A 17,327-nucleotide genomic window follows, 5' to 3' on the forward strand; every position below is an offset into this window, starting at 1 on the left:
TGCATTTTGTGCTCTCTCCTTTTCTTCTCTATGAACGGTATGCTTTATCTGTCGAACACATAAGAAACAATACTTTTCACTATGTACTAATACATGTGACAATAATAATTCAAATTAAATCACATAAAACCAGGTCAGTCTGAATCATAGACTGGGAGAGTGGGGATGGTAAATGAGGTGTGGGAGGTTCTCGGGCTGAAACGGAGAATACACAGAGGGGTCAATGGTTGGGATTGGGTAGGGGGTGCAGCCTCACAGGAGAAGGGAGTCCAAACCTTGAGCGCCCTGTATAATTAAAGGTTCAACTGGGACAGAAATAAATTGGGTTATCATAAATATTAAGTAAATACCAAGGGTAGCATGGTGGTATTGTGGATCACAGCGCCAGGGACCTGGGTTCGATTCCTAGCTTGGGTCACTGTCTGTGCGGAGTCTGCATGTTCTCCACATGTCTGTGTGGGTTTCCTCTGGGTGCTCCGATTTGCTCCTTCAGTCCAAAGATGTGCAGGTTAGGTGCACTGGCCATATGAAATTGCCCCCTTTGTGTTCAGCGACTTTTGGACTAGGCAGATGGTAGATTGCATTGAGATTACAACTCCAGGATGGAAGGAAAGGCCTGGGTGGGACGCTCTTTCAGAGAGCCAGTGCAGATTCCATAATCCAAATGCTTTCCTTTTACACAGTGGGGGATTCTGTGAAATCCTCTCCCTGAAGGGACATGAGTGTTCCAACGACCCTTCATTCAAAGCCCTGGCAATTGAATATAAAAGTAGGGAGGTCTTGCTGCAACTGTACAGGGCACTGGTGAGGCCGCAGCTGGAGTACTGTGTGCCGTTTTGGTTGCCGCACTTACGCAAGGATATTTTGGCCTTGGAGGGAGTGCAGAGGAGGTTTACTAGGCTGATGCCGGAGATGAGGGGGTTGGACTATGAAGAGAGACTGAATAAACTAGGTTTGTACTCGTTAGAGTTTAGAAGAATGAGGGGAGATCTCATTGAGACGTATAAGATGATGAATGGGATGGATAGGATAGAGGTGGAGAGGCTCTTCCCACTCAGAAAGGACAGTAGGACGAGGGGGCACAGCCTCAAGATAAAGGGGGGGCGGTTTAGAACGGAGTTGAGGAGGAACTTCTTCACTCAAAGGGTGGTGAATCTCTGGAATTCTCTGCCCGTTGAGGTGGTGGAGGCTGCCTCGCTAAATATTTTTAAGACGCGGGTTGATAGGTTTTTGATAAGCGAGTGGATTAAGGGTTATGGGGAGAGGGCGGGAATGTGGAACTGAGCCACGACAGATCAACCATGATCTTATTGAATGGCGGGGCAGGTTCAAAGGGCTAGATGGCCTACTCCTGCTCCTATTTCTTATGTTCTTATGTTCAAAGATTCAATCCCCTTTCTTTCAGCAAATTCTCGAGACATCGAACCTTACAGTGCAGAAAGACTTACATGAATGACTTACCTCAGTGAGTCTGTCACAGTGAACCTGTCCCACAATCAAAGTGGGAAGTGCTGATTGGATATTTGCCTTCTGGTGAATGGTTGGGGAATCCCCACTAATAATAACTACTGAACCAAGAGCAGTCCCTATCCGATTAGTCAGATATCAGTAGCAGCAGGACAACAGTAAGTCAAACAACATCCGATAGCTCAGGAAACGTGTCACAGCTTAGCACTTTTCAAAAGAGAAATCTCTCCCAGGTACGGACTATAGATTTTTTAAAAAGTTTTGCTTGTTTCCTATTAGACAGTGAGGATGGATGTTACAGTTTGCAGAAGCACATAAATAAGCTGCAGAGCTGGGCCGAGAGGTGTTTAACACGGAAAAGTGTGAGGTGATTCACTTTGGTAAGAATAACAGGAGTACAGAATATAGGGCTAATGGAAGGACTCTTAGTAGTGTCGATGAGCAGAGAGATCTCGGGGTACATGTGCATAGCTTCCTGGAAGTTGGCACCCAGGTTGATAAGGTTGTTAAGAAGGCGTACGGTGTGTTAGCTTTTATTGGCAGAGGGATTGAATTTCAGAGCCATGAGGTCATGTTGCAACTGTACAAAATTCTGGTGCAGCCGCACTTGGAGTATTACGTACAGTTCTGGTCGCCGCATTATAAGAAAGATGTGGATGCTTTGGAAAGGGTGCAGAGGAGGTTTACCAGGATGTTGCCTGGTATGGTGGGGAGGTCTTATGAGGAAAGGCTGAGGGACTTGAGGTTATTTTCATTGGAGAGAAGAAGGTTACGAGGTGACCTAATTGAGGCATACAAGATGATCAGAGGGTTGGATAGGGTGGACAGTGAGAGCCTTTTACCTCGGATGGTGATGGCTAACACGAGGGGACATAGCTTTAAATTAAGGGGTGGTAATTATAGGACGGATGTCAGAGGTAGGTTCTTTACTCAGAGGGTAGTAAGGATGTGGAATGCCCTGCCTGCAGCAGTTGTGGACTTGCCAACTTTAAGGGCGTTCAAATGGTCAGTGGATCGGCATATGGATAACATTGGAATAGTTTAGGTTAGAGGGCCATTAGGTTCGTTCCACTGGTCGGTGCAACATCGAGGGCCGAAGGGCCTGTACTGCGCTGTAACGTTCTATGTTCTATTTTTAATTTATTTCTGAGTATTAATTAAGAACTAGTTTTAGGAATGAACTTTAAAGCAAGTTTGTGATGTCCTTTTACAAAGTGTATAAAGTTTACGTATTAGTGCCTCAAATATGCTTACATCAGGTCAGCAGGGTGGCACAATGGTTAGCCTGTTTCCCGGGCTGTTTTTGTTCTTTGTTCTTTGTTAGCACTGCTGTCTGACAGCACGAGGGACCCGGGTTCAATTCTAGCCTCGGGTCACTGTGTGAGTGAAGTTTGCATATTCTCCCTGTGTCTGTGTGGGTTTCCTTCGGGTGCTCTAGTTCCCTCCGACAAACCAAAGATGTGCAGATTATGTTGATTGGCCAAGATAAATTGCCCCTTGGTGTTGGGGGATTAGCTGGGTAAACATATGTAGTTGTTGGGATAAGGCCTGGGTGGCATTGTTGTTGGTGCAGACTCGATGGGCCGAAAGGCCTCTTTCCGCACTGTAGGAATTCTATGATGATTGTGAACAACTTTTAGGAATTATTTTTAAACCAGATTTGTGATGTCCCTGTTTAAAGTTTATTTGTTAACGTCACAAGTAGGCTTACATTAACATTACAATGGAGTTACTATGAAAATCCCCGAGTCACCACATTACTGTGTCTGTTCGGGTACACTGAGGGAGAATTTAGCACAGCCAAGACTGTGGGAGGAAACCGGAGATCCAGGAGAAAATCCACACAAACACGGGGAGAATGTGCGGACACCACACAGACAGTGTCCTGAGGGGAATTGAACTGGGTCCCTGGTGCTGTGAGACTTCAGGGCGAATTGCTGTGCCACCGGTTTCAGTTTGATGCTGCATCAGATTAATTCAACAGTTCTCTCTCTCTCTCTGTTTTTTTCTCTCTCACTCATTAACAAGGTGTGAGAATATACAACCAGCCTCTCAACCATTGACTTTGTCTACACTTCCCTCTGTCTCAGAAAAGCAGCCAGCATAAATAAAGACCCCACGCACCCCGGCATTCTCTCTTCCACCTTCTTCTATTGGGAAAAAGACACAAAACTGAGGTCCCGTACCGACCGACTCAAGAACAGCTTCTTCCCTGCTGCCATCCGACTTTTGAATGGACCTACCTCGCATTAAGTTGAGCTTTCTCTACACCCTCACTATGACTGTAACACTACATTCTGCAGCCTCTCCTTTTCTTCTCTATGAACAGTATGCTTTGTCTGTATAGCACACAAGAAACAACACTTTTCACTGTATATTGATACATATAACAATAATAAATCAAAACAAGTCAGATAAAACCAAGTCAGTCTGAATCATAGACTGGGAGAGTGGCGATAGTAAATGAGGTGTGGGAAACTCTTATATCTGAAACAGAGGATACACAGAGGGGTTGATGGTGGGGATTGGGGTAAGGGGGTGTGGTCTTGCAGGGGAAGGGAGTCCAAACCTCGAGCTCCCTGTGTCATTAAAAGTTCAACTGGGACAGAAATAAATTGGATTATCATAAATATCAAATAAATACCGAGGGCAGCATGGTAGCACAGTGGTTAGCACTGCTGCCTCAGAGCGCCAGGGGCCCGGGTTCGATTCCTGGCCTGGGTCTATGTGGAATCCGCACCTTCTCCCCATGTGTGCATGGGTTTCCTCTGAGTTTCCTCCCATACTCCAGAGATGTGCAGGTTATGTTGATTGGCCATGTTAAATTGCCCCTCAGTATCACAAGATATGTAGGTTAGGTGCTTTGGCCATGTTAAATTGCTGTTTAGGGTCCAAAGGTGTGCAGCTGGCCACAATAAAAGTGCCGGGTTATGGGGATGTGGTGGGCCTTTGTAAGATGCTCTACTGGAGAGTTGTTGCAGACTCGAAGGGCAAAATAGCCTCTTTCTGCACCAGAGGGTTCTATGGAGGGGGGAATTAGATAAGATCATGAAGGTGTTTGACAGGTTACTTGGAAATGCCAATTCATTTCCCCCACGAGGAAATTAGGGGGCTTTCAGGGGAAAGGTACCACCCATTAAGCTGAGTCTGAGACTGTCATTGCTCAGAGGGCTAGAACAGTTCTGTACTCTGGAGAGCTGAGTCATGAATATATTCACAAATGAGCTAGACCTGTTTCTGGGTTACAAGTAAGTAAAGGATTATGGGGAAACAGGTGGAAAAATGCATGTGAGGCCAACTTAAAATCTGCAATGATCATATGAAATGGTGGAATTGGTTTGAGTAGATGTGTGGTCTATTTCTGCTCTTATTTTTATGTTCATTTATTCATTAAAGACTGTGTGCATTCCATGTGGAGTCAATCACTTTGCTATTTTGCATCTCTCCTTTCTTAATGTCTATTTTGTTCTCATTTTAAGAACATAATTGCACTGGAGGGGGTGCAGAGAACATTCACCAGGATGCTGCCTGGAATGGAACACTTAAGTTATGACGAGAGGTTGGATAGGCTTGGGTTGTTTTTGTTGGAGCAGAGAAGACTGAGGGGTGACCTGATCGAGGTGTAGAAGAGTATGGGATATGTGGACAGAATGGATAAGTAGTAGCTGTTCCGTTAGCTGAAAGGGTCAGTCAGAAGGGGACATAGGTTCAAGGTGAGGAGTAAGAGGTTTAGGGGAGATGTGAGGAAACCCTTTTTTACCCAGAGAGTGGTGACAGTCTGGAATGCCTTGCTTGGGAGAGTGGTAGAGAAGGATTGTCTCACATCCTTTAAAAAGCTTCTGGATGAGCACTTGGCACGTCATAACATTCAAGGTTATGGGCCAAGTGCTGGCAAGTTGGATTAAGTGGGAGCTCAGGTGTTTTTAATGTATTGGTGCAGACTCGATGGGCCGAAAGGCCTCTTCTGCGCTGTAGGGTTCTATGATTTTATGATTCATTCCTAATGTTGTTGGACTAAATGAGACAAAACGATTTGGAGGAGATGGGGCAATGAAAAATTTCAACACAAGGATGAGAATTTTAAAGTTGAGGCCTTTGTTGGGCAGGAGCCGATGGCCAATGAGCATTTGGCGAAGAGGGCTTGGTAGGTTTGGATACGGAAAACACAGGTGTTAGTGGGTTCAAGCATACAGATGTGGGAAGATTGGATGTTGTCCAAGAGTGCTTAGGAGTTTAAAGTTTATGTATTAATGTCACAAGTAAGCTGACATTCACACTGCAATGAAATTACTGTGAAAATCCCCTAGTCGCCACACTCCAGCACCCATTCGGGTACACTGAGGGAGAATTTAGCATGGCTAATGTACCTAACCTGCACGTTTTTGGACTGTGGGAGGAAACCCGTGCAGACACAGGGACAACGTGCAGACTCCGCACAGACAGCAACCCAAGCCAGGACTCGGACCCAGGACACTCGCGTTATGAGGTAGCAGTGCTAACCATTGTGCCACTGTGGTGAAGGATTGAAAAAGACTGGTCTGCAATCATCAAGGATCATTGGGAAAAGGAGGCTACTAATCCTGTGAATCTTGGCCCACCATCCAATTGAATTGTTGTTGATATGTACCTGAACACATAGAACATAGAACATTACAGCGCAGAACAGGCCCTTCGGCCCACGATGTTGCGCCGACCAGTTAAAAAACAATGACCCTCTAACCTAAACCAATCCCTTTTCGTCCATAAACCTATCCACGGATCTCTTAAACGCCCCCAAACTAGGCGTATTTACAACTGCAGCAGGCAGGGCATTCCAATCCCTCACCACCCTCTGGGTAAAGAACCTACCCCTGACATCCGTCCTATAACTACCTCCCCTTAATTTAAAGCCATGCCCCCTTGTGCTAGATTTCTCCATCAGAGGAAAAAGGCTATCACTATCCACCCTATCTAAACCTCTAATCATCTTATATGTTTCAATAAGATCCCCTCTTAGCCGCCTTCTTTCCAGCGAAAACAACCCCAAATCCCTCAGCCTCTCCTCATAGGACCTCTCCTCCATACCAGGCAACATCCTGGTAAACCTCCTCTGCACCCTCTCCAAAGCCTCCACATCCTTCCTGTAATGTGGGGACCAGAACTGCACACAGTACTCCAAGTGCGGCCGCACCAGAGTTGTGTACAGTTGCAACATTACGCTGCGACTCCTAAATTCAATCCCCCTACCAATAAACGCCAAGACACCGTATGCCTTCTTAACAACCTTATCTACTTGATTCCCAACTTTCAGGGATCTATGTACACATACACCTAGATCCCTCTGCTCATCCACACTATTCAAAGTCCTCCCGTTAGCCCTATACTCAACACATCTGTTATTCCTACCAAAGTGAATTACCTCACACTTCTCCGCATTAAACTCCAACCGCCACCTCTCTGCCCAGCTCTGCAACCTGTCTAAGTCTTCCTGCAAACTATGACACCCTTCCTCACTATCTACCACACCTCCGACTTTGGTGTCATCAGCAAATTTACTAATCCACCCAACTATACCCTCATCCAGATCATTAATAAAAATTACAAACAGCAGTGGCCCCAAAACAGATCCCTGAGGCACACCACTCGTAACCGAACTCCATGATGAATATTTACCATCAACCACCACCCTCTGTCTCCTATCCGCTAGCCAATTCCTGATCCAATTCCCTAGATCACCCCCAATCCCATACATCTGCATTTTCTGCAGAAGCCTACCATGGTGAACCTTATCAAACGCCTTACTAAAATCCATATACACCACGTCCACTGCCTTACCCCCATCCACCTCTTTGGTCACTTTCTCAAAAAACTCAATAAGGTTAGTAAGGTATGACCTACCCGCCACAAAACCATGCTGACTATCTCCAATCAATTTATTACTCTCCAAATAACTATAAATCCTATCCCTAATAATTTTTTCTAAAACCTTGCCCACAACAGAAGTGAGACTCACCGGTCTATAATTCCCGGGGAAGTCTCTGTTCCCCTTCTTAAACAATGGGACAACATTCGCTAACCTCCAATCTTCCGGTACTATACCAGAGGCCAACGATGACCTGAAGATCAGAGCCAGAGGCTCTGCAATCACTTCTCTTGCCTCCCAGAGAATCCTGGGGTAAATCCCATCCGGACCAGGGGACTTATCTATTTTCAAACCCTCCAGAATATCCAGCACATCCTCCTTATCAACTGTAATACTGTCAATTCTACTCCCCTGCAACCCAGTGTCCTCCTCAACTATATCCATGTCCCCCTGCGTGAACACCGAAGAGAAATATTGGTTCAATGCCTCTCCAATCTCCTTCGGTTCCACACATAACTTCCCTCTGCTGTCTATAACTGGCCCTAATCTTGCCCTAACCAACCTTCTGTTCTTGACATACCTATAGAACGCCTTAGGATTCTCCTTAACCCTATCAGCCAAAGTCTTCTCATGTCCTCTTTTAGCCCTTCTTAGCTCACTCTTCAACTCCCTCCTAGCCAATCTAAAGCTTTCTAGTGCACTACCCGAGCCCTCACGTCTCATCCGAACATAAGCCTCCTTTTTCTTTTTAACCAACGAATCAACTTTTTTGGTGCACCACGGTTCCCTAGCTCTACCAATTCCTCCTTGCCTGACAGGGACATATCTATCACGGACTCGCAGTAGCTGCTCCTTGAAAAAACTCCACATTTCGGATGTTCCCAGTCCCTGTAATCTCCTAGTCCAACCTATGCTTCCTAATTCTCTCCTAATAGCCTCATAATTACCCTTCCCCCAGCTAAAACCACTGGCCCGAGGTTCATGCCTATCCCTTTCCATCACTAAGGTGAACGTAACCGAATTGTGGTCACTATCACCAAAATGCACACCAACTTCCAAGTCTAGCACCTGGTCTGGCTCATTTCCCAGCACCAAATCCAATATAGCCTCACCTCTAGTTGGCCTATCTACATACTGAGTCAAAAAACCTTGAAATATTTTGGATTTTGCACTGTGAACTATGCGTTTGCCAGTAAAATATGACAGAATCATCAATCATAGAAAAACTACAGTGCAGAAGGAGGCCATCGAGCCTGCACCCATCTCCGAACTCATTTAGCATAGCCAATCTGTGTACATTTTTGGACACTAAGGGGCAATTTAGTATGGCCAATCCATCTAACCTGCACATCTTTGGACATTAAGGGGCAACTTAGCGTGGCGAATCAACTGCCACATTTTTGGATTGTGGGATGAAACTGGAGCACCCAAAGGAAACCCATGCAGACACAGGGAAAACATGCAAACTCCACACAAGACAGCCAACTGAGGGCGGAGTCAAACCCAGGTCCCTGGTGCTCTGAGGCAGTGCCACCATGGAACAAAAGCACAAAGTTGTGAAACTATAGACTCAGAGAACATAGAAAATTACAGCTCAGAAACAGGCCTTTTGGCCCTTCTTGTCTGCGCCGAACCATTTTTTGCCTAGTCCCACTGACCTGCACTTGAACCATATCCCTCCACACCCCTCTCATCCATGAACCCATCCAAGTTTTTCTTAAATGTTAAAAGTGACCCCGCATTTACCACTTTATCCGGCAGCTCATTCCACACTCCCACCACTCTCTGTGTGAAGAATCCCCCCCCTAATATTCTCTTTAAACTTTTCTCCTTTCACCCTTAACCCATGCCCTCTGGTTTTTTTTCTCCTCTAGCCTCAGTGGAAAAATCCTGCTTGCATTCACTCTATCTACACCCTTCAAAATCTTATACACCTCTATCAAATCTCCCCTCATTCTAACAAGAAAATAGTCACATTGTGCAAACGATCACGGGTCATTAGTTTAATAAATACAAGACTAAATAATAAGTGCATCAGCAAATCCTGCTGTGGTAAGCCACTCAATCAAGTACAGTATTGTGAAACTAGAAAATAGTCACATTGCGCAAACGATTGCGGGATCATTAATTTAGTAAATACGTGACAAAATAATAAGTGCATCGGCAAAGACTGCTGTGGTAAGCCACATGATCAAGCATCTGCACAAGTATAACCAAAAAGTCAAGGCTACAGAAGCTGTTAAGAAACAATGCTGAGAATTAAATTCATAAGCAACAATAGTTAAGAAACTATTTGTGAAATCTTAGGCAATAAGACTGAAGACAGCCCAGATATGGCCCGAAATTCAACAACCGATAAGAAGAGGAAACAAAAATCACTCTAAAAGACGCCCATAGCAGACTGTCCTTAAATAGAATCATATTTGGTCTCAAGACAAGGCATGAGAGAGAACAATTTCTTTTCGTCCAAGGACAACAAGATGAGCTCAATCTTATGTTGTGCTTGGTACAAAATTCTGAGGCCTTTATTTCCTTCTTGGTGAGAAAAATACTTGTGTTTTTATGTGAAATCAGATGAGTTAAATTTAGAAAATAGCAACACTCTTTGTCTGGTTCTTGACCAGTGTGTTCCTGGGATGGTAGGTCTGTCATATGAGGAATGAATAAGTCAGTTTGGATTATATTCACTGGGATTTAGGCGGGTGAGTGGAGATATCGTAGAAACTCATAAAACTCTAATTGGGTTAGACACGGTAGATTCAGAAAGAACACTCCAAATGGTGAGGGAGTCCTGAACTAAGAGTCTTAGATTGAGGATAAGGGGGTAAACCTTTTCAAACTGAGGGGAGGAGAAATTTCTTCACCCAGAGGGTGGGGAATGTGTGGAATTCACTACCACAGAAAGTTGTTGAGGCCAAAACATTGTCTGATTTCAAGAAGAAATTAGATATAGCTCTTGGGGCTAAAGGGATCAAGGGATATGAGGGGAAGGCAGGATCAGGATATTAAATTAAATAATCAGCCATGATCAAAATGAATGGCGGAACAGGCTCGCAGGGCCAAATGGCCTACTCCTGCTTCTAGTTTCTATATTTTGAACAACGGGGAGGGAGCTTCTGACAACACTTATCCTTCAATAACCTTATCCAATAAGAAGCCACCAAAACCCCCCCTGCTTTTCCCAAGGCACTGGGAAGTCTAGACAGAATCAATGGATGAGAGGCTGGTTTGTGTGATGGACTGTGCTACACTCACAACTCTTTTTAGTTTCTTGCAGTCTTGGGCAGAGCAGAAGCCATACCAAGCTGTGTTCCAACCAGAAAGGATGCTTTCTACGGTGCATCTGTAAATGTTGATGACAGTCATAGAAATCATAGAACTCTGCAATACAGAAAGAGGCCATTTGGCCCACCAAGTCTGCTCTGACCACACTCCCACCCAGGCCCTACCCCAAATCCTCGCATATTTTACCCACTAATCCCTCTAACCTACACATCCTGAGACACTAAGGGGCAATTTTAGCTTGGCCAATCAACCTAACCCGCACATCTTTGGACTGTGGGAGGAAATCGGAGTACCCAGAGGAAAAACACGCAGACACGAGGAGAATGTGCAAACTCCACACAGACAGTGACCCGAGCCGGGAATCGAACCCAGGTCCCTGGAGCTGTGAAGCAGCAGTGCTAACCACTGTGCTACTGTGCCACCCTTCGTCTTCTGAGAAAGTAGAGGTGTTAGTGGGTTTTCTTAACTGTAGTGTCGGCGTGGAGGGACCAGGGCAAGTTGTTGGTGATCTGGGCAGCAAAAAACCTGAAAGTCTCAATCATATCCAATTCATCCCCTTGATGTAGACAGGGTCATGTTCTCTTTTGCACTTCCTGAAGTCGATGACTATTTCCTTCATTGTAAAGAGCCTGAAATACAAGCAGACCAAGGTCCATACAAAGAAGTGTTGGTCAAGTCATGGCACAGTGGCATAGTCGTTAGCACTGCTGCATCACAATACCAACGATTCAGGTTCGATTCCTGGCTTGGGTCTGCACATTCTCCCCGTGTCTCTATGGGTTTCCTCTGGGTGCCCTGGTTTCGTCCCGCAGTCTGAAAGAAGTGCTGGTTAGAGTGCATTGGCTGTGCTAAATTCTCCCTCAGTGTATCTGAACAGGGGACTAGGGGATTTTCACAGTAACTTCATAGACTCATAGAAACCTTATCATGCAGAACGAGGCCATTCAGCCTATCGAGTCTGTATCGACCACAGTCCCAGCCAGGCCCTATCCTCATACTCCCCACATATATTTCTGCTAATCCCTCTAACCCATGCATCTGGGGACACTAAGGAGCTATTTACCATGCCCAATCAACCTAACCAGCACACCTTTTGGACTGTGGGAGGAAACCAGATCACCCAGGGGAAACCCACGCAGACATGGGGAGAAGGTGCAAACTCCACAACAGACAGTGACCCAAGGCAGGAATTGAACCCGGGTCCCTGGCGCTGTGAGGCAGCAGTGCTAACCACTATGCCACTGTGCCGCCCATTACAGGGTTAATGTAAACCTACTTGTGACATTGATAAAATTTTAAAAAATTCAACCCCAAACCCGTACACTCTAACTCCTGATACGATATTGTTTCAATTTCAGATTCTATTGAGCATGACACACCCAACAGCACTGACATCTGAAGCTGACTTCAGCCTGACAGAGAGGGACTGGCATTCTGGATGGAGTTCGTTCACATCCATTACAATTAATGTTGACACTAATTTCACAGATGCCAACAGAACACAGGAATGCCAGTACAGTGCCAACTTCCAGTACATCATGTTTCCTGTGGTCTACAGTGTGGTGTTCGCCTTTGGCACCGTGTCCAACTGCTGTGTCCTGTGGTATATCTTCAGGAAGAAGGGTGCGTTCTCCCCCTCAGACGTGTTCATGGCCAACTTGGCCACCATCGACCTCATCTTTGCTGCCCTACTTCCCTTCAAAATAGCCTATCACGCCATGGGCAACGACTGGATCTTCGGGGAGCTGGTGTGCAAGGTGACTGGCTCCCTCTTCTTCGCCAACATGTACGGCAGCACTCTGTTCCTCACCTGTATCTGCCTGGATCGCTATGTTGCAGTAGTCTACCCCATTAGGTCGCTGCAGCTGCGCCGACCCCTCTATGGCTTACTCATCTGCTGCTTCATCTGGTTTCTCCTGGCCTCCAGCCTTCTGTACCTGACCATCGGGCAGCAGCTGACCAGCAAGTTCCCCAATGGCAAGACGGCCTGTCTGGAGAATTATTCCATGAGCACCTGGAGTGAGCACATCTCTGTGATCAGCATCGCCGCCGCGGTCATTGGATTCTTCATCCCGTTGGTGATTATTATCGTCTGCTACCCCCTCATCGCCCGGAAGCTGCTGGAACACGCAGCCGGCAAAGACACAGTGCACAGGGTGAAGAGGAAAGCCCTCCGCATGGTGCTTCTGGTCCTCCTGGTCTTCATCATTTGCTTTGTCCCTTACCACCTCATCCAGCTCGTCCACACCCTCCGGCGAATTAATGTGCTGTCCAGCTGCAGCCTCATCCAGTTCACCTACTCGGCCAGACGTGTCACCATGGCCCTGACCAGTCTCAACAGCTGCCTCGACCCCGTCATCTATTCCTTCGCCAGTGACACCTTCCTATGGAGCAGGCTGTGCTGCAGAGGGAGACCTCCATTCAGCACCACCTTTCGAAACAAGGACCAGTTTCGGGGGTAGGACTTGTCGATCAGTGGTGGGACCAATTGGTCATTGAAATCCCCATGTTAGTCTGTTTCTGGCCAATGTCTTTGCCTTTTTCAATGTGACAGAACAGTAAACAATGGGAGAGCCAGCAGTGCGGGCGTAGGGGGTGGGCTGGGGGGTGGGTGTTGGTGTGCAGCAGTCATGGCAGGACAGACAGTGACCTTGGAGATGCAGTATCTCCAAGTTTAACATTTATTTATTAGTGGCACAAGTCGGCTTACATTAACGCTACAATGAAGTTACTGTGAAAATCCCCTCGTCGCCACAATCCGGTGCCTGTTCGGGTAACACTGAGTGGAGATTTAGCACGGCCAATGCACCCAACCAGCACATCTGTCAGACTGTGGGAGGAAACTGGAGCACCCGGAAGAAACCTACGCAGACACGGGGAAAATATGCAAACTCCACACAGACAGTGACCCGAGCCAGGAATCAAACCCAGATCTAACCACTGTACCACCATGCCACACGAGTGGTGTGAGGGTGTAGTTACATCGCTACTGTTATATACAGAGATGTGTACACACTCCCACCTGCTATACGTGTGTACACCCACCGGTACACACACTTCTACATGGACATTCAGAGATGCAGACAGACAGACACACACACACGCCAAACTTACCTTACACATACATACACACATAGTCAGGCACACAGATAATCTCCTCCACATGCAGGCACACAAACTTTCCCCAACAGGCATATACACACACACTCAGGTGCATGCATGAAGTCTCAAACACTTACAAAAATATAAACTTTACCTCTCACCGCAAACGGACACACACATCTTCATTTAACCACTCAACAGCATGTGTACATAAAAATAAAACACACATGCAAACACACATAAATGCCCACAAACAGAATGCATGTACACATAAGACAAACACACACGCAGATGCACAAAAACACACACAAAACACATGCATAAACACACACAAACACGTGAATGCACACAGGCACACAAAGACATAAGACGTTCACACATAAATAAAAGTTTAGTTATCTATTTATTACCAACACTGCTATGAAGTTACTGTGAAAATCCCCTAGTTGCCACACTCTGTTTGGGTGCTCGAAGGGAGAATTTAGCAAGGCCAATGCAAGTAATCAGCACATTTTTCAGATGTGGGAGGAAACCAGAGAAACCAGAGGAAACCCACACAGACATAAGATTCTACACAGACAGTGTCCAAGCCGGGTATCGAACCCGGGTCCCTGGCGCTGTGAGGCAGCAGTGCTAAACACTGTACCACTGTGCCACTCCTGACATCACACACATGCAAATGGCCAAACATGTACAGAAAAACATACACATTGATACAACTCACGTGCACATAACACACACTCACACACATTCACAGACACACACACACACATGCACACACACACATGCACACACTCACACACATGGACAGACACACTCACACACACACACACACACGCAGTCACAGACACACAGTCACACACATGCATACACACACACACATACACACACACACACACACACATATCTCACCAGAATGTAACTAGAAATGAGATCCTTGGACATACAAGTAGAATGAGGCATGAAAGAGTTAACAAGATAAAGTTTTGACAGGAACGACTGCTTCAGAAAATAAATTCTTCTTCAGTTAATCATTGGACTTGTCAGAGAGATTAAACATGACATGTAAACAAAACCATGACCTCATGAGCACAAGTGGATGTTGCCAAAAAAAAACCTAGTAGGCAAAACATTCGGAATCAAATTGTGGGGAGACGATGGCCTAGTGGTATTATCGCCGGAATATTAATCCAGAAATTCAGGCAATGTTCTAAAGACTAGGGTTTGAATCCTGCCAAAGCAGATGGTAGAATTTGAATTCAATAAAAAAGATCTGGAATTAAGACTCTATTGATAACCATGAAACCATTGTTGATTTCAGGAAAAACCCATCTGGTTCACTAATATCTTTGAGGGAAGGAAAATCTGCTGTCCTCACCTGATTGAGCCTACATGTGACTACAGAGCCACAGCAATGTGGTTAACTCTCAACTGACCTCCAAAGTCAACTAGAGATGGGCAATAAATGCTGGCCAGCCAGTGACTCCCATGTCCCACAAATGAATAAAAAAATTTGTTTGGGGGGAGGGGGAGAGCGCAGAAGGAGGTCTTTTGGTTCATCGTGTCTGTACTATTTCTGACTGAGCCTGAGCACATTCAGGAGTTGGGAGTGGAACTTTCTTTCCTCATTGTTATGTCGCCTGTTTGAGGAGGTGTTGCGGCCAGAGAGAACAACAATCCATCACATGGTGATGTAGGCAATTATGTTTGCACAATGCATGGCTTCGTCTTGTTTCTGCAACGCTGCTTTGGAATGCCTCACCCCAACTGATCTCCATTCTGGCCGGCTGATGGAAATGGAGGAAGGAGAAATCCGATAGTTTCTGGTTGGACAGCGAGTGGGCGGAAACATTCAGGGAGTGGGAGTGGAACTCAACATCAAGAATTTCCAATGGGCAGTGAGTGAGAAAGAGTGAAATAATATCACAGCCACTAAACAAAGGATAATGGGTAAAATAATACTCAATTGTTCTGTAAACTGGCTGTTTAAAAGCTCTAACCTATTAATGTGTGCTCCTACCGAATAAAGTCAGAGTTATTCACAACATTATGTAAAAGTTAAACAAATGCACAGGGACTTCAAGTGGACTCAACTGGCCAGGTATCACAGCAAGAACTGGGAGTATGTGTGTGTGTTTGTGAGTGTGTGTGTGTGTTTGTGAATGTGAGTGTGAGACTGTGTGTGCGTGTGTGTGCAAATGTGTGTTTGTGTGAGACTGTGTGTGTATATGTATCTGTGTGTGTGTGTCTCTGTATTTCTGTGTCTATTTCTGTGTCTCTGTATATATGCGTGTGTGTGTGTGTGTGTGTGTCCGTGAGTGTGACTTTGTGTGAGTGTCTGTGAGTGTGAGTTTGTGTGTATGTTTGTGTGTGTGTGTCTGTCTGCGTGTCTGTGTCTGTGAGTGTGAGTTTGTGTGTGTGTCTGTGTGTGTAGCTGTGAGTGTGAGTTTGTGTGTGTATCTGTGTGTGTGTCTGTGAGTGTGAGTTTGTGTGTGTGCCTGTGTGTGTGTCTGTGAGTGTGAGTTTGTGTGTGTGCCTGTGTGTGTGTCTGTGAGTGTGAGTTTGTGTGTGTGTCTGTGTCTGTAGCTGTGAGTGTGAGTTTGTGTGTGTATCTGTGTGTGTGTCTGTGAGTGTGAGTTTGTGTGTGTGCCTGTGTGTGTGTCTGTGAGTGTGAGTTTGTGTGTGTGCCTGTGTGTGTGTCTGTGAGTGTGAGTTTGTGTGTGTGTGCCTGTGTGTGTATCTGTGAGTGTGAGTTTGTGTGTGTGCCTGTGTGTGTGTCTGTGAGTGTGAGTTTGTGTGTGTGCCTGTGTGTGTGTCTGTGAGTGTGAGTTTGTGTGTGTGTGCCTGTGTGTGTATCTGTGAGTGTGAGTTTGTGTGTGTGCCTGTGTGTGTGTCTGTGAGTGTGAGTTTGTGTGTGTGCCTGTGTGTGTGTCTGTGAGTGTGAGTTTGTGTGTGTGCCTGTGTGTGTGTCTGTGAGTGTGAGTTTGTGTGTGTGTCTGTGTCTGTAGCTGTGAGTGTGAGTTTGTGTGTGTATCTGTGTGTGTGTCTGTGAGTGTGAGTTTGTGTGTGTGCCTGTGTGTGTGTCTGTGAGTGTGAGTTTGTGTGTGTATCTGTGTGTGTGTCTGTGAGTGTGAGTTTGTGTGTGTGTGCCTGTGTGTGTATCTGTGAGTGTGAGTTTGTGTGTGTGCCTGTGTGTGTGTCTGTGAGTGTGAGTTTGTGTGTGTGTGCCTGTGTGTGTATCTGTGAGTGTGAGTTTGTGTGTGTGCCTGTGTGTGTGTCTGTGAGTGTGAGTTTGTGTGTGTGTCTGTGTGTGTGTCTGTGAGTGTGAGTTTGTGTGTGTGTGCCTGTGTGTGTGTCTGTGAGTGTGAGTTTGTGTGTGTGTGCCTGTGTGTGTATCTGTGAGTGTGAGTTTGTGTGTGTGCCTGTGTGTGTGTCTGTGAGTGTGAGTTTGTGTGTGTGCCTGTGTGTGTGTCTGTGAGTGTGAGTTTGTGTGTGTGCCTGTGTGTGTGTCTGTGAGTGTGAGTTTGTGTGTGTGTGCCTGTGTGTGTATCTGTGAGTGTGAGTTTGTGTGTGTGCCTGTGTGTGTGTCTGTGAGTGTGAGTTTGTGTGTGTGTGCCTGTGTGTGTATCTG

The 17,327-nt window shown here is 45.9% G+C and overlaps 1 protein-coding gene across 2 annotated transcripts; it reads left to right on the forward strand.

Annotated features, from left to right (window-relative positions):
- Positions 1-1,568: 1,568 nt before the first annotated feature.
- On the forward strand, positions 1,569-15,727 carry LOC145337484 (lysophosphatidic acid receptor 6-like). 2 transcript variants are annotated; one of them, XM_080182274.1, is made up of 3 exons: positions 1,569-1,625; positions 11,953-13,052; positions 15,018-15,727. In XM_080182274.1, the coding sequence occupies exons 2-3, from the start codon at positions 11,965-11,967 to the stop codon at positions 15,076-15,078; spliced, it is 1,149 nt and encodes a 382-aa protein (XP_080038400.1). In that variant the 5' UTR covers positions 1,569-1,625; positions 11,953-11,964; the 3' UTR covers positions 15,079-15,727. The 2 variants fall into 2 exon arrangements, with proteins under 2 accessions (XP_080038400.1, XP_080038399.1); XM_080182273.1 differs by having other exon boundaries at positions 1,610-1,700.
- The last annotated feature ends 1,600 nt before the right edge of the window (positions 15,728-17,327 follow it).

The sequence above is a fragment of the Carcharhinus amblyrhynchos genome, unplaced genomic scaffold (genome assembly GCF_965287045.1).
Source record: "Carcharhinus amblyrhynchos unplaced genomic scaffold, sCarAmb.v2.hapA scaffold_51, whole genome shotgun sequence".
NCBI lineage: Eukaryota > Metazoa > Chordata > Chondrichthyes > Carcharhiniformes > Carcharhinidae > Carcharhinus > Carcharhinus amblyrhynchos.